The 26476-nt window shown below is 38.2% G+C and overlaps 1 protein-coding gene across 3 annotated transcripts in view; it reads left to right on the forward strand.

Annotated features, from left to right (window-relative positions):
- EXOC6 (exocyst complex component 6) overlaps positions 1 to 26476 on the forward strand; it is a 99308-nt gene that overhangs the window by 55385 nt on the left and 17447 nt on the right. For all 3 annotated transcript variants that reach the window (XM_075718027.1, XM_075718026.1, XM_075718028.1), the window contains 2 exons: positions 8670 to 8811; positions 18051 to 18124. In XM_075718027.1, the coding sequence (XP_075574142.1) occupies positions 8670 to 8811; positions 18051 to 18124 (216 nt within the window). The remainder of the gene's footprint in view (positions 1 to 8669; positions 8812 to 18050; positions 18125 to 26476) is intronic.

A 26476-nucleotide genomic window follows, 5' to 3' on the forward strand; every position in this document is an offset into this window, starting at 1 on the left:
AGGCCTTTTTAATTAACTGTATTGGTTCTGTGTACACATGCATAGATTCAACCAATGCAGAACTGGTGCTAATCCTGCATTTGTGCGTAAGATTATGGAGGTCTTGGATTCTCCAAGGTTGTTTTTAGCTAAATAGTTTTGATCATAAAAAGTCATTTGATTCTAGTTAACTGAGCTTCACTGAAATGAATCCTTGTTCATATTCAAATATATCCTGCGTAAATTTGTCTCAGGTAAAAAGGTACTGTTAACCTGGTTTATGTACTAATTGTTACATGCCATTGTCTGATTCCCCCTTGCTTTAAGACAAAAAAGACTGTTTCTAGTTTGATTTATCATCATAATAGTTAATAGCTTTATAGGTCTGGGGTAACTTCAGTAAGTCTTTCAAGCTACGTCTGCTTTTCATGAGCTTGTCCTTGGTTGCTACTGTCACATTGATGTCTGAGTGTTTTACCCACATGCAATGCCTATAAAGAATAAGTCCTCAATGCATAGAATGTTTTGAGGCTCCTGACTGGAAGTAAAAGATAATTTCCTTACATGCACAACAAGGTATTGAAGTTGCTGGCATAGTGGGCTTATCTGGTCTGCCAAATCACATGTGAAGAGGCTGTGATTCTTCAGTCTCTTTTTTTTTTTTTTTTATTGACTCAAAGACATAACCCACTCAAAGTGTATCATGTAATATTGATGTGAATGTGACGTATGAGGCATGTGCTTCTATGCCAAATCAGTTGAGCATTTTTTAATAAAGAATAGCAAGTTCGTTAGTTACGTTCATTGTAACTTAACACGCAAAGCAGCGCGAACAAATGGCACTGCCCCTCAATAGTCATATGCATATAACAGTTAAGAGATGTGCAACTTCTAGAGAAGGATGTACAGAAGTCTGTCATGGATGTATGTTGCGATATCGCTGTTTGGAAATGAGCCACAGACAGAACGAAGTAATGTATTAAGAGGGATGGAAAGAAGCAGCTGTGGCATTAGGACTTGAAAAGTGTGAAAGGAATAGAAATATGTGTCTGGGGGCACAAGTCAACCTATGGAGAAAGCTAGTTTCTGTGAAGAGGTTATTTGGTAATTTCAAACTCTGGTCAGGTAACAGGCAGGATGTAGAACTATATGGATGACTAGTCTGGTCTGGCAAGAGGGTTCTTGTAATTTTTGACTTACCCTGTGTATTGCTCCCTATTCTGGCTTGGCCAATTGTAGAAACATACAGTCCTCTGAATGTTGCTGTGCATGAGCTGTGGAGGTTATATGAAAATGTGTATACGGTTTCATTATGGTGATTCTGGTTAGATTTGTAATTGTCAGTTATTTTCATTAAGAGAAAATTTATAGTAAAAACATTTTCAAAGAAAAGCCCAGAACTAGGTTCTATAGCTCATTAAAATAGTAAGTGCTTTGGAGTGCTAAACTAAGCTAGATTCTCATATGCCATAGTTAAGATTTGGAATAGTTTTAGTATTCATTTTCATTAATGGATTATTCCATTAATGTCACAGTGTCATTTCCATAATAATTTCTGCATGACTGGCAGAAACATTCCACTGCTCAAAATAGTTTCTCAGAACCTTTTTCTGTAATTAGAAATCAAAGAACAAAAGTTCTAGCCACTGGCCATAATTCTAGTAAGGAAAAGAGCAGGACAAGTAGAGGAATCTCTTCTCTTCCTACCGTAGCGTATCCGATCATGTTGAAGGGCATTGTGCTAGGGCTAGGGGCACTAGTTGGCCACACTAGTTCTCCAGTCTCGTTCAAAGGTCACTGACTTCCTCTGTGATACTGTTTCAAACTCCAGTCTTCCTGTAGAAGTCCTATGACATGTTGTTCTTTAACAGTTTTTTGGTGCAGTCGTTGAGTTCCTGTCGTTAGAGTCTTGCTTTATTTTAGCTGTATGTGTAAGCTCTGTAAATGCAAAGGAATGTGTCTCCTTTTGTGCTTCCATGTGGGGCTACACTGAATTATTTCTGTACCAATGTAGACATCACTTTTAAAAAACACATCTTATGTTACATATTGGTTTTATGCAATTTGTCTTACTTCTATTGGAACATTCAATATCTAAATCAGGTAGACCATGATGTCAATTTTACTGAACCTGCACACTTCGTGGCACAGCTTAGTTGGGGTCTGAGCTCTCTGTTGAATCACTGGAAATGTCTTGCATCTCTGAAGCTTTTTTTTTCCCCTTTTAAGTTTTACATCTTAGTTTTCTCCTCTGCATTTGTTTACTGTACTTAAGAAGCAGTTTTGGAAAAGAACATAGCTTTATTCCACCCTGCAGTTATATTACCATTAGATTTATGTTAAAATTTATTAATGAGTTGTGTTACATTTAGATTCTTACTGTCCTGAGTGATTCTAAGTCTTGCTTGAACAAAGTGTGTTAATGACATACAGATAGCCTCTGTAAGTTACGATGGTAAACATGGCATTTATTTTTCAACCTAAGTATTTTGGAATATATTATTTCTTATCATGAAAACTTTCTGGAAAAGCATATCAACAGACGCTTCGTCATTTGAAGTTTGCTACTTTGATATTTTGGCATACAGTTTCTTATTACAGAAAAACATGTTATTGCTGAATTAGTATTATTTAAATTATAATCTCTTTATTATGCCTCAACAAAATACTGTATAAGTTCACAGGTTTAAAAAAAATAATAATTTAAGAAATTATGTAACTGTAATTGTTCTTTTTGGAAGCTTTTCCTACCTTTTATTGCTACCAATTTTTTATTCTTTTTTTTTTGTTTTGTTTTGATGTTGACAGTACATCTTAATTTTTTTGTTTTGATTGCATTACTGGTTTCCTTCTCAGAATAACAACAATGACCATGCAGCTATGTCGGTAAGTAGATGCAAGATGAAGAAAAAGCATGTGACCTGAAAAAACTATGAACTGCCTGCAGGCTTATTGCTTCCATTTTTAATCATTTAATAAAAAGACCCTTCTGTGTTGCTGATTACTTGCTGTTTACCTTGTGTGGTTGCATGCAGGGATCAGGTTAATGACTAAAATTGGGCTTTCATACACTGGGACAGCAGGAGCTCTAAAAACCTTGCAGAATGTTGGTGGGGTGTGCCTTGCATCCCAAATGAGACAATTTAGAGGACACTATGAGACTTTTTGGAAGAGAGGTCAGGTATCAAAATGCAGCTATGAGACATGCATACAGAATAAGGGTAGAGTGATGTAACAGAATAAAGAACCAGTGAAAGTTCCATTGTTTCTGTGCTAAGAAGATGATGGGTTGCATTTAAGTATTCTTCCAAGCCCTGATTATTTTCAGCTCATCAATTTTTGTATAAGGAATTTATTTTGATTTGGCATAAGCATTTCTATGATAATGAAAGTGTTGAAATTAGTATTACTCTGTTAAGAGTGGCTTCTGAATACTGAATTTCTGAACTCACTTTTACTAATTTTCTCTAATAATGTGGTTGAATCTTATTCACTTAAGCAGTGTACAGCAACAAACGTACACTGTGCTGTTTGCTGTTGAAGTAAACAAATGTGTAAGGCACTTAGGGTACACAGTGTGGGAATAACCCTGTTCATTGGTACAAACTGGAAAGCAATTGGCTGAGTAGTAGCTCTGTGGATCTGGAGAGAGGATCTAGCAGTGGGTTTACAAGTCATTAGGAGCCTAGAGCACATGACTAACAAATGGAGGTTTAGGGAGGTGGATTATTTAGTCAGTTAAAGAGAAGGCTGGGGAGATCTAGTGGCAGCCTACAACGTCTCGAAGGGCAGATACAAAGGTGATGAAGCCAAACTCTTCTTGGTAGGACTGACAAATTCACATGTGGCTATGGTCACAAGTATACGCTTGGGAGATGAAGCTTTGACATTAGGGAAAAAGTTTTCTTGAAGAGAGTAGTGTGGTGTTGGAGGAGGTTACCCAGAGAGGCTGTTGAATTCCCATCCTCAGTTGTTTTGAAGGCTCAGCCAGAAAAAAGGACAATGGACCTGAACTAGTGTTGGCAATAGTCCTACTCCAAGTAGGAGGCTGGACTAGATGACATTGGTGGTTCATTCCAATGAACGTTTCTATGATTTGAATACTCAGCCGCATGTTGAACTGTCAAGCTAATAGGTGTCATGAGCACTAGGAATATTGACTATTTTGTGTAGAAATATTTCCCGTTAATGTTGAATAAGTGTCAGTGTGCTGGTTATGGCATGACCAAGCACTAGCAGAATTTCAGAGACGCAGAGCACAGAGGCTGCATTGCTTTCAAAAGGTTATAATTTGAGAGTCATGCAGTTTTTAACGTTCTGTTTTCTAAAGACACAAGAATTTAGTCTTTTGAGATTATTGCTGTTTTCAGGTTCTTTTACATCCCATTTTAAGTTCATATTGCAGTTCATAGTGCCATTAGATACTTTGAATCAAAAAGCAAGTTAAAATTTCATTATACAGCCATTAATCTCATTAAATCAATTGGATGATCAAATTTGTTATTAAGGGCCTACATTTTTTAGTTTTTATTTTGAACAGTTAAAGAAAAATCATAGCTTTTATTTTCAGATCAGTTAATTTGAAATTGTAGAGGTGTTTTTAATCTAAATTTAGAATTAGCTGAAGTTTTATTCTAGATATGTGCTTTGTCAGTACGAAGTTAGCATTGGACAACTCTTTAGAAAAGAATGACTATTGAAAAGTAACAGTTACAAATTACTTTCAAGTAGGTTTTTTTTATTTCAGTAAAATTTGGGGCAGAGACTGGAAGCAAAATTGATTCTTAAAAATTCCATTAGTGTTTTTTAGTATACTTGTATTTTATCAATAGTTCAAAAGTTGGATTTTAGTCCTGATGTTAAGTAATATAATGCTTTAGTTATTATGACTGATAAAATCTGTATGTTTAGTTTCTTTGCATGTTCAGAAAGTTTTTCATTATGTCATTTCATATTGTTACATTAATTATTCAGCTTAATGTCTTAGATTTAACAGATAAGTTTTGTTATTTCCTTTTATGCTGAGGATGGCAGTTTGCGTTATTTTATTGTTTCTGTGATTGGCAGCAAAAGCCTAATTTCACAGCTTGCAGTGAGGGCGAAGGGGTGGTGGCTTTCTGCAGCTATATTCAAAAACTGTCAATCAGCAGCCTCCACAGGCTGCTTAGAGAATGGGTTTTCTTACGGATTTCTCCAAATGCTGCTTCATGCTGTCTTTGATTGGCACAGCCTGGCAGGGAGGATGGATGAATCTGTCACTGGCTGGTTAATTGTGTTGCTGGTCTCAGCCTGACATCAGGTCTTTGACTCCTAAGTGGCTCAATACAAAACAAATTAGCAGATTGTAGTCATATTTCTCATTCTATATGCTTTGACTTCGTTGAATGCAGTCCATAAATCATATTGACTGACACCATAGTGAATGATGAAAGCTGCTTTTGAGGCAGCTAGCATGGGTCTTAGCAGTACCACGAAGGTGCCGTGGAAGGATGCATATGGCTGACCCTTTGGGAATTTCCTAGGAGCCAAATGTCTCTCTACGGCAATTGTTCTTAGGAGAAAAGCTTTTGGGTCCTATAAAAAAGGATTTAATATGTCAGCAGATTCTCTTTACAAGCTCCTTTGAAATATAAGAAGTTTGTCTAAGGGTTTTCTCTTTTTACAAACTTGTATTTCAGCAAAATGTGAAGGCTGGGTGAAAAAACAGTTGCCTTTAACACTGTTAGCAGGTGTTTGCTTATAGAATAGGGTCCTTGTTTCTTAAACTTTACATTGGTTGAGTGGAAGAATAGGTTTTGTAGATAGCAGCAAATAGCCTAGGCACAGCAGAGATAATAGTGGTGCCTCCAAACAGGAGGCAACTGGAGTGAATGTGAAAAGCCTGCTGAATCTCTGCATGCTATTGAATATAGGTATTTAATTGCTAGATACAGTAACCATGGCCACCCCGCCTTAAAAAAATAATAGTAATTAAAAAAACCCAAACTGACAATTAATAAACATTAAGAATGTTTTAAAACTAACTGAGATTTGTTTAATTCTGGAAAAGAAATGTGTTATTGTTACGTTCACGAATACTTACATTTCCTCTTCAAAATGCATTATGAAAAAATGGTGAGGAATTGATTAATTGGTGGATGGTAGAAATTTGGAGAGAGATTTTAACTGGATCTCATCTGTCAAATGCAAATTTCAATTTCATTCTTTTCTGAATATCATACATCCAACTTATTTTGAACTGGGAAACACGGAATTTTGAAGAGGATAACAGTGAAGTTCACATTTCTCTCAGTTAAAATTCAGCATTTTGATTGATATATGTAGCTTCATTTTTTCTCTAGATTTAAGAAAATCGAGGGATTGTATTGAGTAAGTATAAACTGTGTATAGTAAAATTCTGTTACTTGTTGACATGTCATGTGAACAATAAGCCTGTAGTTCAAGTTACATAGTTGGAAATAGTTTAAATGTTAGGATGTTTCCATTTTATGAAATTTTAAAATAAACGTTAAATGTACATGTATCGATACTTATTTGAAGTCCAAGTGGCTTTTACCATGTCATTTCTGTATTGTAACCATTATTTTGTGCTCCAGTACTATTGGTATTTGCCAGATTGTAACAATTAACTACAGATGCTTGTTAGAAATATAAAATTCTGTCTTTTATTTAAAATAATAGAGGAGTACACATTGTTTGCATATAAAATAAATTGAATGTTAAAATTTTTCTTGACAACCTATTAATCTGGTTGAACTTTTATTACATTATAGTGGCACCATAAATAGGACGTGGAGCTGATTTGATGGAGCAGTACATTAAACAGAGATGCACTAGTTGTTCCATTAAATCAAAATGACATTTCCATTAAGTATTTCAAACCTACTACACTGTAATTAAATGAACTGTGGCCCATTGATTCTCCTTCTCACGTCCTTTTTTCCTTCTTTTTTTCCCCTTTTTCTCTCCTTTTTTTTTTTTTTTTTTTTCCCCCCATTCATACTGATGTTGTTCTGCTTGGGGAATAGAGCTGCATGTCTCCCAGTGTAATTACCATTGGGTTTGGGAGACTTTTAAGCATGCTGTTCTTGCATTGTTTCTTACATTCCTCGTTGTCAGTTCATCTATTTTTGTCAAAAATGTTATTTGCTTTTCTGAGATTTTCAATTAAGAAACTGACATCTCATTTTAGATATAAAGCTCCTAACACTTCAAGGTATCCTAATGCTAAAGAGGTATTAGCAAAAGCCATTTAATGTTTCAGTGTGACATGTGAGGAGAGTGAACGTTTTCCATTGTATTGTCTGCATTTTAATTATGTTTTAACAAAGAATGGATTTTTAAAGTACAAAATATTTAGGACTAAATTTGCTTTCTGTTATATGTATACATGAAAATTCAATGGTATGAGCAAGTTGTCTTATTAAGGACAAGATCTGGTTCTTCAGATGTTGGAGCAGAACTTTCCACACTTTCTGGGACAGTGAACTGCTGTCTATCCTTACCATTTTTCATTGCTTATATGTGTTTCTTTGAGTCAACAGTGAATTGATCAACCTGACTTTGCAGAAAACAGCTGGGGAACCATTGCTTTAGAGAATAGGTGTCATGCGTTTACTCATGGATATAAGTAAAACAATAGTGGTGTGTGCTCCAGTAGGTGTATTACGTAATTATGATTTCTTTGATGTAAGTGTGTTGATAGTTACCTTTGTTTCAGTATGTATTGTAACATAGACGTCAGTTGAAAAGCATGGTTTAGTAAGTACATTATACTGCAGAGATTCATATGTTGCATTTGAAAGCCACGATCACTCTGCTCTAAAAGATTGCAGTGCTATGAATAGAACGGTGCCATCTGATCTGGTATCTGGTCTTAATTGGTTTTCTTAATTCTAAGGCAGAATTTCCATATCTTTCAGTTTTTCTGTACTAAATTTATAATAATTTATCAAATTAATGCCTGGCTTTGTTTTTTGGTCTCATGTTTGGAAAACTATTTACCTCAATTACATATGCATCGTAAAGAGAAATGTTACTAATTAGACTGTGATTGGAAAATTATTTCTATTTTGTACAGCAGAGGGCTACATTTCATTTTGTATGCAGTTGATTACTGACAGCACTGATTTATTAAGCACCTGAAAAGATGATGAATAAGCATGAATATTTTAAATAATTTAGCAACAGGCTTTGAGATGGAATTCAAACAATTAAAGTGCCAATAATTAGCACAAGCTATTATGAGAAATACCCCAACTGAAAGCAATGATTTTGGTTTATATAAAGTTTGGGGTTTTTTTACTGACTGTTGTTAAAAATATGCAGCATGTTGATTTTCATTACATTCTTGCTTTCGTTCTGTTTGGGTAAAAAAGATTGAAATAAATGCACAAAGCTGTTCATATGCTTCAGCAACTTATGTTGTTATTATTTTGGAAATGTCCTTGTATTTGTGAAGACTGTTGGATTTCCAGAAGAAATATCAATAATTGCATAAACATATATTTAATTTACCAGAAACAAAGTTAACAGGTCAAGGAAATAACAGCAAGTGTGATTTTCCTCCTTCTAATCTAAGTCCTGCATCACTAAGACTTTGAGTGAATATTAAAATCAAATCAGATAAGCAGTTCTTTAGTTGACATATCATTTGTTTCTATCTTAAAACCTGTTTTTCTTTCTACTAGGGAAAAGTGGCCCAGACAGCTTGCATGTCAGCCTGCCAGCATCTTTCAACGTCCCTAATGCAGATGCTACTGGACAGTGAATTGAAACAAATAAGCATGGGAGCAATTCAGCAGTTTAATTTAGATGTGATACAGTGTGAATGTAAGTAGATGTTCCAGAATTCCTATCTATATCTGTCTTAACACTGCAAAAAAGTTCTTTAAGCCATATAGTGATCTTTTTCCATAATCTACTAAAGCTCTGTCTTTTAAAAAAAACTATTACAGTACAGCTTCTTGTAAAAGTATGCATAAGTGTGATAACATTTCAGGGAAATTTTTTAATGAAACTTCTTTTTTTTTTTTAACTCCAGTATCTGATTGAAACGTACATCTGTTGTTATTCCTAATGGGATCATGATCGCTATATCCAGTAAAAAGACTATGGTCTAGTACAAAATTGCCCAAAATCACTACATAACTATTATGCTTTTATAGTTGAGAAAAAAAGGTCAAATGTCTGTGAAATTTTAGTTTTCCCTCTTGAGTTTGTTTATTATCAGACTGATTTTAAATGTGCCGTTATATAGGGTTTCCTCCCTCCTAGAACTACTACTGCCTTACTCACTGTGCAGAATAGTAGTACTCATTTAGTAAACATCAGATGTTGATTTATTCTTACTGTTCAAAATATCACATCAGAATTCTTTTATAAAACTGGTTCAATCCACCATGGAGGGTAGGATTAATTTCCTCATGTTTTGCATGCAGCTCACCGCTGAGGGTGAGCTGTTAATCTGTATGAAGGAAGTTACTTCCATAACATCGTTGTGTTATGAATAGGTTTTAGGTCTGGTTTTATAGTTCATGACTCAGATACAGTGAAAAAGCTCACTAGTGTTTTTTTCAATGCATATTTTTAGATTCTTATGCTCTGTTTTTTCAAAGTATGTTCCCTCTTATGTGTTTGAAGCATGGATCTCAATGATTTTGGTGACAGCTGTAAAATGGGGCAGTTCTGCAGGTCATATCCTGAGCTTTTTAGTTTGGACATGTGAAAAAATTGATGACTACTACTCGGCAGCAACCTATGGGAAACTGGAAATTTGATTTCAAGCAATTTGGTTAGCATCACAAAGGGTTCTTGTCCCTGCAACGCTACAGGCTTGGGGAAGAGTGGCTGGAAAGCTGCCTGGCCGAAAAGGACCTGGGGGTGCTGGTTGACAGCCGGCTGAACATGAGCCAGCAGTGTGTCCAGGGACAGAATTAAGGAACATTTTTGAGGTTTTAACCGTACGCTTGTCTTTCCTTCTCCTGCCTTATTTGTTACATTCCAGCTAAACTCTCTAGCAGGTAGAGCAGGCATCTTTCTGACAGTCCTTCATTATACAGCCTTAAGGCCTTTCAGTGTGTGGAATTTTTTGGGGCCAGTCTTGTTTAATATCTTTATCAATGATCTAGATGAGGGGATTGAGTGCGCCCTCAGTAAGTTTGTAGATGACACCGAACTGGGTGGGAGTGTCGATCTGCTCGAGGGTAGGATGGCCCTGCAGAGGGACCTGGACAGGCTGGACCGATGGGCCAAGGCCAACTGTATGAGGTTCAACAAGGCCAAGTGCCGGGTCCTGCACTTGGGTCACAACAACCCCATGCAACGCTACAGGCTTGGGGAAGAGTGGCTGGAAAGCTGCCTGGCCGAAAAGGACCTGGGGGTGCTGGTTGACAGCCGGCTGAACATGAGCCAGCAGTGTGCCCAGGTGGCCAAGAAGGCCAACAGCATCCTGGCTTGTATCAGGAATAGTGTGGCCAGCAGGAGCAGGGAGGTGATTGTCCCCCTGTACTCGGCACTGGTGAGGCCGCACCTGGAATACTGCGTCCAGTTTTGGGCCCCTCAATACAAGAAAGACATTGAGGTGCTGGAGCGTGTTCAGAGAAGGGCAACGAAGCTGGTGAAGGGTCTGGAGCACAGGCCTTATGAGGAGCGGCTGAGGGAACTGGGGTTATTTAGTCTGGAGAAGAGGCTGAGGGGAGACCTTATCGCTCTCTACAACTACCTGAAAGGAGGTAGTAGTGAGGTGGGTGTTGGTCTCTTCTCCCAAGTAGTTAGCGATAGGCTGAGAGGAAATGGGCTCAAGCTGCACCAGGGGAGGTTTAGATTGGGTGTTAGGAAAAATTTCTTCACGGAAAGGGTAGTCAAGCACTAGAACAGGCTGCCCAGAGAGGTAGTGGAGTCACCATCCCTGGAAGTGTTCAAAAAATGGGTAGACGTGGCACTTTGGGACATGGTTTAGCCTAGTCTACCCTTAATTGGTTTAGTGTGGACTTGGTAATGTTAGGTTAATGGTTGGACTGGATGATCTTAAAGGTCTTTTCCAACCTAAATGATTCTATGATTCTATGAATGAACTGACGGGAATATCAGGGTCCGATTGAAAAAATTTTTGTGATCATGACATTGAAGTTTGTCTCGTGATTGCACAAGTTGGCCAAACAGATGATGGTTTGACTTTTTTTTACTTTTAGTACACTTGATGTTGCAAACTTAATAATGTTCTTTTCCATTAGGTGAATAGGGGTATATGTATGTGCATGTGTGTAGTTTCCTAGGTGTAAAAAAGATCCCAGCTGTAAAAACAAACATTCCATAGTATTCATAATACTGACACTAAAATCATTCACCTAGACAAGCTGAATTGGTATACCCACTACACAGTCATCTGCCTTCTGAACAAACAGTGTAACAGTGAAGAAAGCTTGCCTACTATTGTATTATTCTGTTTTCTGTATTTAAAATATCATCTGTGAACAATGCAGGACTTCACTGCTCTGTATAGATTAACCAATTCACTGTTTCACTTGGGGATTTCTAGCAGTATAGGGGATAAAATGTATGCCTTGCAGGTGACTTTCACAGTATGAACAGTATGTTCACAGCAAAGTAATGAGAAGTCCCATTGAGTCCGGTTGTTGCCTGGTCTCTGGGTTGTTTTCAGACCTTTTTCTCCTCAGCCTTTACCCTGTTATGTACCATCCTAATTTCTGTTACCACTCTTTCTACCATCTTTGGTTGCTGCACAGTGGAAACTTCAATCAGTGAAGAGATCTTAGTAGAGTTTTATTTAAGCTAACATAACATTTAATTATTTTAAGATTAAAATATAACCTTAAGACAACATGTTCTGTTATATGTAGCTGTTACACTGAGCATATGGCATGGACAGGACATGGGAAACCTTGGGCCAAAATGAAAACGTTTCAGATAACTAGTAACTTAAAGACTGAAAAATGCATTCTTTCCACCATTGCGTAACTTCTAGCATGGGCTGTTCAGATGCAAATGGAATAAACTTTCATTCTTCCTTTCTGCAAAGCTTTTAAAGCACATTAGAAAAAAATTGGTTTTACACAGAAACCCTTTGAGTAGTTTAAATATAATTAAGGAAGCTTGTCAGAATAGTATGTTGCAACAAATGACACCTTACAATCTGTCGAATAAGGGATTGACGCAAGATTTTGCTAAGACTGCTTTGCTGTTGTGGTTTCATTCATAAGGTCCATCACAGGCACATTCCAGGCCTCACTGTGGTGCCTGTGATTTATGTTCTTGCTCATCACCCTCCCCCAGCTTTATTCTTTGACACTTTGGGATTAATGGATACAACAGTGACATTTCAATTAGTGCTTAGAGTGTGCGAGTAATTCACAACTCTTGGGTAGTTTCCTACTGTATTGTATATGTGGGTTTGACATTTTACTTGTAGACATGGTGGAGTATACTCAGATGCATTTTGAACTAAGAACTTATGTGAGATGTAGAAAGTTATGAATATCTGAAGATACATTTTTTTAAATTCTTGGCAATATTCTAGATATTTATTCGGATCTTAACATTGCATTTTTATTCTCCCGAATATGAACTGGAGGAGATCTAAATAAAAGCAGGAAAATGCGATTGTGTAATATTTTTTTCTTTTCCATTAAAAAACAATCCAAAAACAGCCCAAACAACCACCCAACAATCTGTTAATGAGAAGCAATCTGTTTAAGTCAGTAAGTGCTGAAGTTCTTAGTCACAGCAAATAGGTAGAATGATAAGTGGACTTCCAAGAAAGGAAGGTGGAAGGGAGGGAGGTGATCTTGTGGTGAACTCTGGGATTTCATTATCCTGCACTGCATACCTATGCAAAGTACCTAACTTTAAAAAGCAGAGCAGAAAATCTGGAAGTATCTGATACTTTTGCTCAAGAATAGCAATAGTATCAGGTGGTCTTCTCTGATGATTTATTTTAAAAAAGTTATGATCTTCTTGCTCTGCCTGTAGTAAGTTTTTTTTGTTTTCCTTCCAAACATTTCAAAAGCTTTCAGTTTGGTTTCAGTTTGTCTTGTTCTAATTGAAGTATTTCTCCACTCTCTCTACATATTTTATAACTCAGAGCAGTGTTTTACCTCTGTATTTTATCCCATTCTTTCTCAGTGGTGATCTTCCACTAGGATGATTGGGATTCTTACAGCAGTATTCAGAAAAACAGAACATACTAGGTCCCATTGAATAAAACCCAAAGAATAGTCTTTTGCTTGGACATTGCATTTCAGTGCCCTGAGGAGGGAAATGGTTTGGGGAGGGGAGGCGTTTATTACTGTTTCTTGAAGATGAAAATCAAACGTGGCTTTCTGTATCTCACTTTATGAGAAACAAGTTGTACATAATAGGAAATGAGCTTTTCAGAGACACCATCCAGATCTAGATACCTTACATCAGCTTTTCATTAAGGAATTAGAACTTGTCAGAAATTCCAATTGCTGGAAGAGTTAAATGTAATTTTTATAATTTATGTGTTTTAACATAGCTGAATTGTGAGACCGGATTAATTGGCAGAAGGAGGTATGGTTGAGTGGGCGTACTTCTTCACCCAGACATGAATCTGTGTGAGGATGAAAAGGTTTTGGGTCCTGCCTATAAACGAGCATGGGTTAGTGGAGAATTAGAGCAAATAGGATGCGATATACCATCCTAACCAGTCCTATGTAGGGCTTCCTGCCAGTCCCTCCTTTTTCACCGACTGTGGAGAGCTGCAGTATCCAAGAGCAAAAGAGATCTTGACCCAAGTGCTCTCTGTTGAGCGTACACAAAGGTAAATCTCCAGGTGGGTGCCAGAAGCTGAGGAACCCAAATGCTGTTTTCCCTTGACAAGGCACTATATTCTCCTGTGGAGGCCCCTCACTTTACCTGTCTCCTCTCCCATCTGGGAAGTCAGGTTAACTTCACTCACTTGAGACCATCCTTCATCTGCAGGTCACATATGGCAGCCTGGGAGTGAGGGGAGCAGCGAGATCTCGCTGGTGCTGGGGGCAGGGCTGGGGGCTGTTGCCTGGCCAGCTGGCAGCTCCCTCAGCGAGGCTTCCCTCCAGGCGTGTTTGAACAGCTGGAGCATCCAACAGGGCTGCAAAGTGGCTGGCGGCTGCTGAGAGAGTCACCTGATTCTCTGCTTCTCCTTTAAAAATACATTTGTAGCTTTGCTGTCCTGCCTGTGAATCGATGCAATGAGACTGAAGTAAAACTGTCCTAATCTAGCTTTTGATCCAAAGTCTGGACCCTGATTTTTACTTTCTGCCATTGAGCAGCAAAACTAATTGTCAGGAATTAGGTACCAAATTCCAAGACCAACAGAGAAGCACAACCAGATGATGGCTAAAAGATGGAGTTTTGAGAGAATAAAATGAAGAGCCCTGTTAATAAATCTAGAAGTGCGTAGAAATTCAGTACAATTTACAGTTAAAGATGTCTTAAATTCCATTTTAGCAGACACAGCCTTTTTCTTAAGATATCCATTAATACATGTATCCATCAATTCACATATATCTTGTATATAAAATGTAATGAAAAGAACCAAAGTATTTGAAGGAAAGTGGACTGAAGTCATCTTTACAATATTTAAATTTACCATTCTCGTGTATGTGTTGCCTCCCAGCCTGTTTTTGTATTATGACATACTTTTTTCATTAGGTCCTACCTCCTGTAAATTCCCAAACTGGCCATTGTAGGAGTACGTTGAGATTGTACATATTGTGGACACAAATTGTGCCAAAGATCCTGTTCTATAAACACAGGAAAGGTCTACACAGTTTCAGCAAAGTGGAGGGAAAGAAGATGTTAATGAAAACCTTGTGAATACCAGATTAATGTAATGCATATTTTCAGCTTATTTTCCTGAAAACATTGAAGTTTCTGATTCAAACTGCCAAGCAGCCAGTTGTTTGCCCCTGTATGTGACAGTTTCGTGGTGATCTTGCATTTCATTCATATTATAAAATTCCAGAATGCTCTCATGCACACTAAAACAACTAACCAACCAGCCCCCTACCCCTCCAAATCCTCTTTAAGCCTAGAATGAATGTAGGGGGTGAATATTTTAAAAGATATATATATGACAATGTTTCACTACTATCTGGAAAAGGACCCTTAGGACAAAGACATTAAGAATGTTAATCCTGTTCTTATAATATCTTCCTGAAACGCTGTGCAGTAGAAAATATTTAATTAGCTTTGTAAAATTGTTAGCAAAACTTAAAAGCCCTGAGCTGAGGGCGGAGGGGGAGCTGTCTGACCGTTACCATAAGTAGATTATCTTTTTGCCCTTTGAACTCATGAAATTGTAATAATGAAACAAACTCTGCTGTAGTCACCTGTCAAAAATGACCCAAATGTGAGAATAAATGCTTGTGCTATAATGAGTGTCCCTGGTGTTGTAAATGCATTCATAATATAAAATTGTAGTCAAAGAGAACACAGCTTATAGAATAATTGTTTCATATCTTGTGTGCTGCATGTTCTATAGCTGCAAGGGTAGTAGGTACTATGTAGGGAAACTAAATCATACTGCATTATTTAATGCATTAAGGATGAATTCCAAACTATGTTAGCCTGATGAGCTGCAGAAAGGATGCAAATATATGCCCTGTGGCAAGTAAAAGTATCCCACTATAGGACGGTACCTCCAAAGCATAAAATGCCAATAGCTAACTGAAAAGTTTTGCTGCAGGTCACACTTTTCAGTTACATTCACTTCTCAGTTCTGTAGTTATTCCTTTGCCGTGGAGCTTCCTTCTCCCAGTGCTACTATTGTGGAGTGGCTGGAGGAGCTCAGATTCTGGTGGAGGAAGTTGGTCTCAGTGTACAGTGTAAGAACAGAAAGTTATACAGATGGGCCTTATCTTTCAAGAGTAGTACAGGTTCTCCTTCCTTGTTTTGGGGTTGTAGAAAAGACCCCTTCTGACCATCACGCTTGTCCTCCTCATTAGTGTGCTGCCATAGCTCACAGCCCATGTATCTCTTTTTGGCTGTTTGCTATGGAGCGCTGCTAAGAATTCCCTGCTATAGTATGGTGTTCCCATTTTAAACGCTATGTTTGACTGACCACAGGGGCCAGCATCATAGGCCTGTCTGTCCCTGAAGAAAGGGTGGTCCCAGTGGCCATGAAATACCTGCAGAAGACAGCCATGAAGACACCCAACCCTTTAGCCTAGGGTGTTCAGAAGGGTGCTTTCACAGGCCTGGAGATCTTTTGTTGTTCTGTAGGTTGGTGGTTGTACAGACTGTTTTCTCTTTGCTGCTTTTAAAGAGTTTATCATTAAGCAAACTCTCTCTATAGAAAATGCTGGGTTTAGGATATGCTTTTTCTACTCTTTCTTATCTATCTTCTTTTTCATTTAAAAAGCATCTTTGTGGTAGATTGAAACTCCCTGAAAACTCCCCTAGAAAGTTGCTGTTACTTATAAAGTAGGAAAAACAGACAATTTAAAATTCAGATTTGAATACAGTAATCAGTGAGCATTTGCCAGCTGTTACTAATACTTGTCTGTGATGTTACAGTGTTCTCCATAAGGCATTTGATAGCTGTTTTTTATTCCTTTAGTTGATGAAGAATCAAGTCATATTCCAGTTTAATTCATTCTCCTTTGACATGACTGTCCATAAAAATTTTTGCACTACTTTAATAGAAGTAATAAATTCTGCCTCTACTGGTAAGGCTGCTACTCTGATACCATATGCATCTATCACTAAGCTATTCTTAGATAGTCTGCGATGGTCTTAGTAGCTTCTTGTACCACTTAAGTAAGGATCTTTATTCCTTTCATTTACAATTGCATTCCATAGAATAATTTTCAGACTTGTGAATAGTCTATCTGAATTCATTAGTCTGCTTTAAGTTGAAACCATACATTCAGAAGTAAATGACTGAGCCCATTATTTTACCATCATGTCAGCTCGGGCACCAATGTCTTTCTGGATGGTTTACTTTTACTTGATGATCCAAATTTTCTAATTAGCCATTAAAAAAAAAAAGTCTGTTAAGTATTTCATATTAGTTTTAAAAGTTAGTAGGAGTCCATGTGGCACAGTAGAGTTAAGCACTGGATCTGGAAATTTTTTGGATACGTATGTTCTTTTTCCTCTACCACTGAATGACCCGTTCCTCAAACTTGGAAAAAAATATTACCTTCCACTACCTCAGATGATACCTCTCTAAAACTATTACAGTAATATCTACTTTGTTTTGTTAAGGGCCCTAACTGAACAGCATAAGAAAAATTGTCTTAAGCTCTTTTGAAGTAAGATGTCTAACCTGAGGGGGGATGTGAGGCAGTGGGTGTTTCTGCAAGTGTCTGTGTTATTAAAATGTGACTGGGATAAGAACAAAAAGTATATTTATTTTTCAGTGTGACAATTATCAATCGTTTCCTAATTTAAACAAATGGCTGACTTTTTTTTCATTACTGTAAGTGTTACCATATTTTGTATTTTGAATATAGTTTTGCCTTACAATTTTGAGAGCCTGTTTTTGGGTTCAAAAAGTGTAAGTTCGTTACTGATGAGCTGGCTGAAAGGCGTGAACAGGCATTTCAGCTCTGCTCTGACTGTGGCACGTAGAGCTTTCCACCTGTTGTCTACACATTAAACTCCCACCGTAGTGTTTGTCTTTTATTGCTGTTTGGCTAGAGGTGGGGTTTTTACAGTGCGGATGCTGTAACAAAAGCAGACGTTTGAAAACATGTTGACAGCCATGGAATTGGTATTATTTAGAAATTCTTCAGTAATCGTTCACCTCGGGCCAAAAAAGATGTTGGCTTCTATGGTTGTAGCATTGCTACTGGGTTAGAATTTTAAGTAAAATTCCTAATAATACTCCTAAAGTTATTATTCTTTGGGATTATCGGAAAAATTATGGGAAAGTTGTTTGTTGGTTGGTTTGGTTTTAATCACTGTGAGTTATTAGTTTAATCTATTTCTATCAAATTAGTCTCATTTTAATGCTAGCTAGCATTTATATTGCATAGAGCTTGGTTTTCTGTTAGATTTTTTAAAAAATCTACTTTCGTAATATTTTTAACTTTTCTTTGCAGTGTTTGCTAGTTCTGAGCCTGTGCCAGGATTCCAGGGAGACACCCTGCAGTTAGCTTTCATCGACCTCAGACAAGTAAGACACTAGTTGTTGTTTTTTATCCTACTAATTTCCCCTTTTTGACCAGTGCTGAAGTTATTAAATTCAAGAACCTTTCATGTTTTTGCATTCCCATGTAATTAGTTTTGAAAAGCGGTTATTTGAAGTGTTATTAGTGGCACTATTCCCTGTAATTTAGTAGAAAACTGTTTCTCCAATGTGTTGTTAGGGGGCACTGTGCTACTGGTGGTACTGTTACATGGATATGAGATTGAATTTTGGTCCTGACAATTTTCTAAAGATCCTGTGATGCCTTTTTGCAAGACTGTACATGTTACTCTGGTGTGTGCTGGCCTGATTCCATTCTGAGCAATTGCTCCTGTCTACAAAACTACTCCCTGGAGAGCAGAATCGGGCATGGTATTATTTAGCATTTCCTTTCCTAATTTGTTACATAGAATTCTTTTAAACTGTTAGAAAGCAGCTTTATTCCAACTGGCTGATCTTTATTCTATATCAGATTTAATTTTAAATGCCTTAATAGTGGAAGCACCTTTCCACAGTTCTTGCCAAAAGGAAGGTTTTTCCAGACTAAAATCTACTTATCTTAATTTCATGTAGTTATTTCTAGTCCCTGCTCTCTGTAAATTCTGATACTATATCCACCCATAGCAATTAATTTTCAAAAACTTTTCATACTTGAAGTAAGCTTTTAGAAAGGATTTATTATGTCACAAAATTGTGAGTATAAGTGTCATTTAAATAGTAAAATGAATCATTAACTGCACATGGAGGGTCTTTAGCTTTCTGCGGATATTGGTGATGTTTTTCAGCACCATTATGAGCCTGTCAAAGTCATCAGAAATGTAGAAAGAATTCCATACCAAATTATCTATATAGTAAGAATATTTTTGCTTTTAATAGTTTAGTAGGTTTTTCACAGCAAGATAACGAAAAGGCATTTCAGAAGGGAAAATTCCTGAGGCAAAAGTATTCCAGTTTCTCCAAATAGTTAGAAAGGACTTCATTGAAGTGTCTTTTTAAATGAAGAAGTTAAAAGGTAGAGTTGTCTGTTACATTCTCACAGTAATATAACAATGAACAATATCTACAATGGGATGAGCGTGGACTACGTGAGGAGGATATAGGATTGTGGCCATAAGATTTGTTCATGTGATACTTGTACATTAGGAGTTCCAGAATTCAGTATGTAAAGAGGTACTCTGCCAGACTTCAAATACCACAAGTCTTGCCTAGACTAGCAGCCTTCCTCTTTTGGATTCTTTTTTATTCTCCTTTTATTATCAATGTTAGAAATGACTAAACATCTTCCAATTTGTACAAAGTCAGTTCAGTTGAAGGGAAAGGATGTTGAGAGATTTTGGCACCATTTCTGTCATCTACCTAAGTGGTATAAATCCTTGCAGAGCCTATGTTTGTTTCAAGGGAAAACATGATTTCCAGCTATGCAGGAGGGCAGGGTGTGTACATACTTGCTACAGGAAATAAATAATATTTTTGTATGTTTTAAGCACCAACTGTCAAGCATGTCACATAAATAGGGATTATGTTGCTTATGATAGCTCTCAGTTTATGTTAGCAACTTGTATTTAGAATTCTCTTGATGCAAGTAATGCTTTATAGAGGATGCTCTGTATGCTGTGGGAATCTAATCAATCTCAGATACTTTATAAACAGCAAAAGTCTGGGGAACTCTATTGGGTTGCAGTTGGAGCTTATAGATGTAGAATAGTTCTAGTACATTTGTTTTGTTTTGGTTTTTACTATATTTTTGCGTGTCTCACCAAAAGGTTATTGCAAGCACACATTAAAAACATTTACCGTTTAGTAAGGATTTGCGGTGTTTTCCCTCTCTTCCTTATTTGTGATCCATTTCTATCTTAATAGGGTGGATGACAGTTCTTTTCAAGAATACTTAGAAAGGCAACAGAGCCTTTTTCAGAAAGTTCTTATAAAAGGTCATGCTTCTGTTTTTTAGTTTGAATTTGATACTTCTTCATGAATTGCAGGATATGAAAGATAAGGAAGTAGGTCCAGTGGTCAGGTTTTACCTGCCCACCCGGACTGTGCCCTGAGGTCAAACTCCTGATATTGGCTGTTTGGTACAGAGGAGCTGATGACAGGTAGGGGCTGATACAAGGGGGAAAGCTTGAACCGTATCAAAGCTAAAAGGCAGGGGATTTGGGACTCAGTGAGAGACTGTAGCTAAAAGATGGATCAGCAGGATTGCCCTCTTCTTAAAAAGCAGCTGACCTGCAAGGGAAAAGACTTTATCGTCCTGCCAATCACATGGTTGCTAATGGAAGCCAGTTATCTCAACAACAGCTTTCTCTCTCTCTCTGTTGTACTCGGGCAGTGTGTAAGATTAATGAGGATTGGGCAGTAGAATATTGTAGCACATTTTACTAAAGAAGTCAAGTCACAAGGAGCCAGCTTGGAAGACAGAGAGGGAAGAGCTACACTTGGATGATTACCACAGGGGGAGGAGCAGCTCTGAAAAGAATTGCCATAGGTATTTTCATCCTAACTGTTCCTGATCCTCCGTCTTTCCCTGAAGACAATGTATGGACAGCATGTTGTCCCCAGCAAGCCCACTTCTTTCCTTCTTCCATCCACAGAAGTAGAAGAGCAAACGGAAAGCGAAACAGTTGGCATGAGAAAGAGTGGCTTCGAAGAAGAGAACAGTAGGTAGTAGCAGGAAGCTCCAAGGCCAGGAATCAGGAAGGGGCAGGCACATACCACTGTCCCCTATGATAAGCCACCTCTTTCTCCTTATACTATCCTCTCTTATGCTCTTGTCATACTTAACATGCTCCTTAAAGATCTTAGTAATCTGTAGAAACCCTAGTCAGTAAAGATTTTTGTGCTATTCCCATAACCATAGTATCTCAGCATCTTACAGAGGTGACTTGGTGTGCTTGGCTAATCACACATAGTGCATGGTAATAGAGAATCACATGGCCATGATCATCTAGAAACTTGCAGCTCTAGCTAGTTTAGCAGCTCCTAAAGCAGCAAGCAGCTGCTAAGAAAATTGGGATAGATTTCATCATTCGGTACAGCTGCAGTAATTGTGTCATGCCTCGTGCCACTTGTCTTAGCGTATAACCTGAGGTCATACCTATGTGCACCCTTTCACCCCACTTAGGTAAAGCCATTGAGGGGCAGGCCAGCTCAGCAAGGTGATTATCAAAGTGGCATGTGCTCCTTTAAAGAGAATGGTCTCTGGCATCTCATGAAGATGACCCAGCTCTCCTGCGACCTGCATCACACTCTGAAGATAATCTCTTGCTACTGTCTATATAGGGAGCCTGGGTAAATAGTGCAGTGGGCCAAAGTGAGGTGGAATGAACTCAGGGAAATTTGCAACCAATTCAGATCCTAGGTCAATTGGAATTAACCTTCAAAAGTAAACAGGTCTTAGTTTGTCCTGCTTGAATTAGTCTCTGAGGAAGCTCAGCCTCTGACATGAATTAGTTTTGTCCTGGTTATGATCCATTCTTTTTTGCCTAAAGAGATTAGGGTTACAGTTCTGGAATGTGAGGCAGTTTCTTGGATGTCCTGGACACTTAAATACTGTGAGGAAAAGGCCTGAATCTTACAATTTGTGCGTTACTTGGTGAGCCAGTGTAGTGTGTGGTGGACAGGAACGATAACCTCCTGGTAGCCTGAGAGGTCAACAGTTGCTAGTGCAAGTTTCCAGATTCTTAACCAACTGGGTGGTAACAGATGCCTATTCTTGAAATCAAATCATTGCCTGCAGAGCTATAACCTAAGCTGCAAATGTAGGTTGACTTTTTTCCACTTCTGACTTCACAAGTTGCTTCTAGTATTTCTCTCCGCCATGAACACTATTTCAGTTTCAAACAGGCCTTCTTCCTCTACTGTCTGAACTCAGACAAGTACTCAGCTAGCTTGACGATTGTGGAATTTCCTTATTTTGCCAGGGGTGAGGAGAACTCTGTCTCATCTGTGTTCTTTTGGCCCTAAGTACATGTTGTTAATACCCTCCAGTTGCTGTCAGTGCTGGTCGTGCAATGGGGCAGCCGTCTCAAGTGAATAAAATCATATGCTGTTGGTAACCCTGGAGTTAAGCAACCACCATAGCAGTATCTCGACCCACATGGTAACACAGAGTTTACAGTGTGGTAGTGGTGTCCCCCAGTCTGGAAGACCAAGGGCTGTGAATGACAAGGTCCGTAAATTCTGTATAGGTATGGGAGAAGATTCTAGGAAGATTTTCAGCAATTTCTGTTAACATTTTGCTAACATTAGAGACAAATTAGACATAAAGTCATAATGCAATCGATGTGATTAATACACAGAATAATGTCCTATGGAAACATTAGAAAATATATTTTGTCAGACTTTCGTTCATGATGTGTGTAAATAGGCATGTGGATAAGCAATTCTATGAGCTGCAGTTATTGGTAATACACAATATGTATTCCTTCTAAAAACTGATAACTGATATTTAAAAGTATAATACATTTTCTTTTGATTCCAAAGCATAATGGAAATTACATTGATAGTTTCTTGGGTTCCTTGTACGTTTACTTCGTAATGCATTTTCTGGCGTATTGTTGGTGAGAAACGTTGCTAACCTTCTGGACTGTAGTGTTGCACGCAAGAGATGTAAGTTTATTTGAAGGAGAAAATTCTTTCTAGTACTTAATATAGTCCTCTCCCTTCTTTGCTTCTCATTCATCACTGAGAGATGATACTGGCCTTCTGATAAACTCAGAAGTAAGTCATTGTAGGTAGGAACTGAGTAACAGATCACTGGGCTTCAATCCTGGCCACAGGATTGTCTGCCACTGAAGGCAGCTCAGTCTTCCCCACTGTTTTGTTTGCAGTGTTTAATTTAAATTCGTTTCCTGTGGTAGTAACTGCATTTCAGCTCTGGCTTGTCTCTGATTCCCCCAACGTGCAGCATGCCAAAGCTCTCACCATCTGTGTTCCCTGTGGAGAATGCTCTTGAGCCCTTCAGTAGACCTCAGAGAATAAGTTGCAGCCTGTTGACAAACCTATCCACCATGACTCTTGGAGGTCGAGGGCTCTAAAGGTGTGCCGTGGCTTCCTTTACAGGCTGCCAGCCCACACAGTGCCTAGGCTTTGAAATGAGTAGGGAACACCCACCCCTGGCCTCTACTCCAGAGAATAGTCTTGAACTGAAAAAAACATCAGGATTTTTCAAGAGGGAGAAATCCCTAAAAGTCTTAAAAACTTCAGAGTTTAAAGATAAAAGTAAGCCTCTCTTTCATAAGGCAACAATTTGAATTTGTAATTAGCAAGTAGTACGGAATATTTCATTTTTTGCTTCCTGAGGAAAATCGTTGTTGAGACTTTCATCTTCACAGAGGCTCTTTCACAATGCTTACCGATCCCTTTCCCCCCGCCATGCACTCCCCAGCTTCTCTGAACAAGCAGAGGAACATGTTACATCTGTAACATGAAGCCCAGCCTCAGGGTGCTATGTAATGGGATTTGTGCTTCTCTAGTTTTCAGTGCAATGCTGCTTATTCAGCTAAAGAAAGGAGCTCAGATTTCAGACAGCAATGAAACATGAGTTGCACCTCTCTGGATTTCAGACCATAGACCCTCACTTTGCTCAGGGAGGAAGGCAACGCTCTTGCTGGCCTTCCCCTTCTCCATAAACTGACTTGCACTAAAGCAGAAAGAGGGCTTGAGGCACACTGTGAGCAGAACAGGGACGCTACAAGGCTCAATATATCATGTATTTGCATCATACAGGGGTAGTATGCATATGCATCCCTGTGTTCAAAATGACACAGTATTAGAGTATGACTGCATGCTAAATGGGTGTTATCCAGCTTGCAGGTGACACACTATGTCTTTTCAGAGTACTATATTCTTACCAGTAAATGGGAATTCTTCACAGAAACATGACGATTTGTTTGTAAGCACTTATATTCCTCAACTGAATCCTTACTTTTGATTTCTCCTTTTCAACTAGAGTCTGTGAAGCCTGTAGGCAATCACAGTAGGCTCAGATCACAAGTTGTGTGTATAGATATTTGTGAGGAAGATCTCAATCAGTGCTCTGTACACAGAAACGAGCCAGCTCATTACTGAGATGGGATTTCTACCTGCCAGCTGGTAAGAATTAGGAAGCTTTGGAAACAAATGCACAGAAATTAGCAGCAGGGGGTCAAAAACAAGCATGGCTTTGGATACACTATCTTGATAAGGATTTGCAGAATCAAAGCAGGAAGGGAAGTAATTTCCTGGCAGTAGGTATTCCTACCCTGTTACTGCCAGGAACTAAGAGCACACATGCCAGGTATTAGGTGCATGTGTGTTCTTTGGGACATTAAATCATTCATCAAATTCAGTGCAAACAGATTGCATCCAGTTCAACATCTGAATGCCCCTTTTTCATTAGAGAAGTGCAAATAACATGCTGATAGCGTACAAGTTTTCGCTCAAGATCCTGGCTTACTGACAATGAGGGGGCATACCTGAAAACAGGTTTTAAAAACTTGGTGTACAAATGCTGTTACTTCACTTCAGTAGTCCTATCAATACCTTACTTAAGAAAAACAATATACATATGGCCATTTAACTACAAGATACACTCCTCCATCTATGGCAAAAAAAGGTACCAGTTTCTCCAGAGGAAAGTAGAGTAGATCGTGCACAAAAGACTATCTGGTGAAACTGAATGCTTAAACTGAATGTCATCTCCTAGTTGACAGTAAAGAATGCTGTAGGTACCTAAACCATGGAAGTTATCAAAAATAAGAAAATAATTTTTTCTTTAAACTAGTTCATTTAGGGGATAGAATTATCTTTGTTCTCTGTTTACCAAACCAGATACATGCAAGAATTGGATGAGCTGACAAGAAATCTGTACTATGTGTTTAGAAAATGACAGAACTCATGAAGCACTGGCTCAGTTTGACTTAGAGACCTGCAGATAACAGCCTTTGCATAAGAACATAAGCCTTAGTTGAACAGGAGGCGGGAGGGGTTGTTGTTGTTAGGTGAATTTACAATTTTTGGAACCGAGACAGGAAATGGCATTTATTGATCTCATTTGTCATGTGCAGCTGAAATATTTGACTACTTAGAGCAGTGTAGGGGAGTTCCAGCTTGTAAACACAACCATCATAGAAATTACTAGAAGTTTCACTGGAGAGGTTGATCAAAGCAGATATTACCAAGGGAAAAAAAAAAGGTAGGGAAAAGCTGCTGTCAAGACTATTTAGATGGACATATCTGAGTCCCTATCTGAATACTACCAACTGTCACATTTAATCAGCTTTCAGCTCTTCTTGTTAGTCATCAGTACTTTCACAAGACAAGGTTTAGAAATAGTTAACAGATTCATTCAAAACCTACAGAGCTGCTGTTATGATGAAAACTTCGTATCTGTGGAAAACCTTTCCGTTCAAGAAAGCTCATCCCACAGTTACAGAGGAAATTCCTGTAAGACCATGACCTAAATGGCACTAAAAGTGTATCCTTGGTAGTTGAAGTGCATATCCTGGTTATACCCTGTCCATAATGCCAGAACCCAAAGGCTTCAGTTTTCTTAGGCAAGATACTAAATTTCTTCAATAACTGGCATGCTATGTGTCTGGGAGACTATCTATGAAGCAGTCATTTCCAAGGACATTATGAGAGGAAGCACTGAAAGCTTTACCTGGAGAAGGTTTTATTCTTTTGCAGAAGGACCTGTTGGTAGAAGAGATTCAGAAGGTTCACTTTCAGATAATTTCTCAATTAACAAATCTCTTGTTTGAATTAGAAGAAATTGATTCATGTGCCTATTATATTTGTAAACTCCTACTTACGCTTTCTTTGAGTCACTGACATACATGCCATTCAGTGGAAGTTATTCAGTGAAATGAAGTTCCTCTATTTTTCTTCTGCTAGCAGTTTTGCTCCCCATCTGATCCTTGCCTTTGTATTTGTCATGTAAAAAATTATGTAAATGCAAGGAAGGAAGATTTGGGTGCATGACTTTCCTGAAGTTTGTGAATACATTATATCAAGCCAGTGTCTTCCTGCTGACAGCCAGTTGCTGCAGGATCTCTACCATTGTGTCTGGGCCCTTCTGTAGCCCTGAGCTGATGGATGGAGTTCAATTTTGGAGCCCCCAGCTCCACAGGACTTCCTCTGAATCCTGCAGGTGGTATGTGGTTCCTATGAGTAATGAATTAGCATTGTTAATTGAACAACACAAGAGAAGAAAATTAGTGTTTTCTGTCAAATTACTTGTTATTTGTGTTCTCTTAACATCTCTGAGTCCTAGTCTCCCATCAGGGAGCGATGGGACTGGTAGCTGCATTACTGTATTCAATAATTTCTGCCTCAAAATCGCTTACATCCTCCTGCCTT

This window comes from Pelecanus crispus, chromosome 10 (genome assembly GCF_030463565.1).
Source record: "Pelecanus crispus isolate bPelCri1 chromosome 10, bPelCri1.pri, whole genome shotgun sequence".
Classification (NCBI taxonomy): domain Eukaryota; kingdom Metazoa; phylum Chordata; class Aves; order Pelecaniformes; family Pelecanidae; genus Pelecanus; species Pelecanus crispus.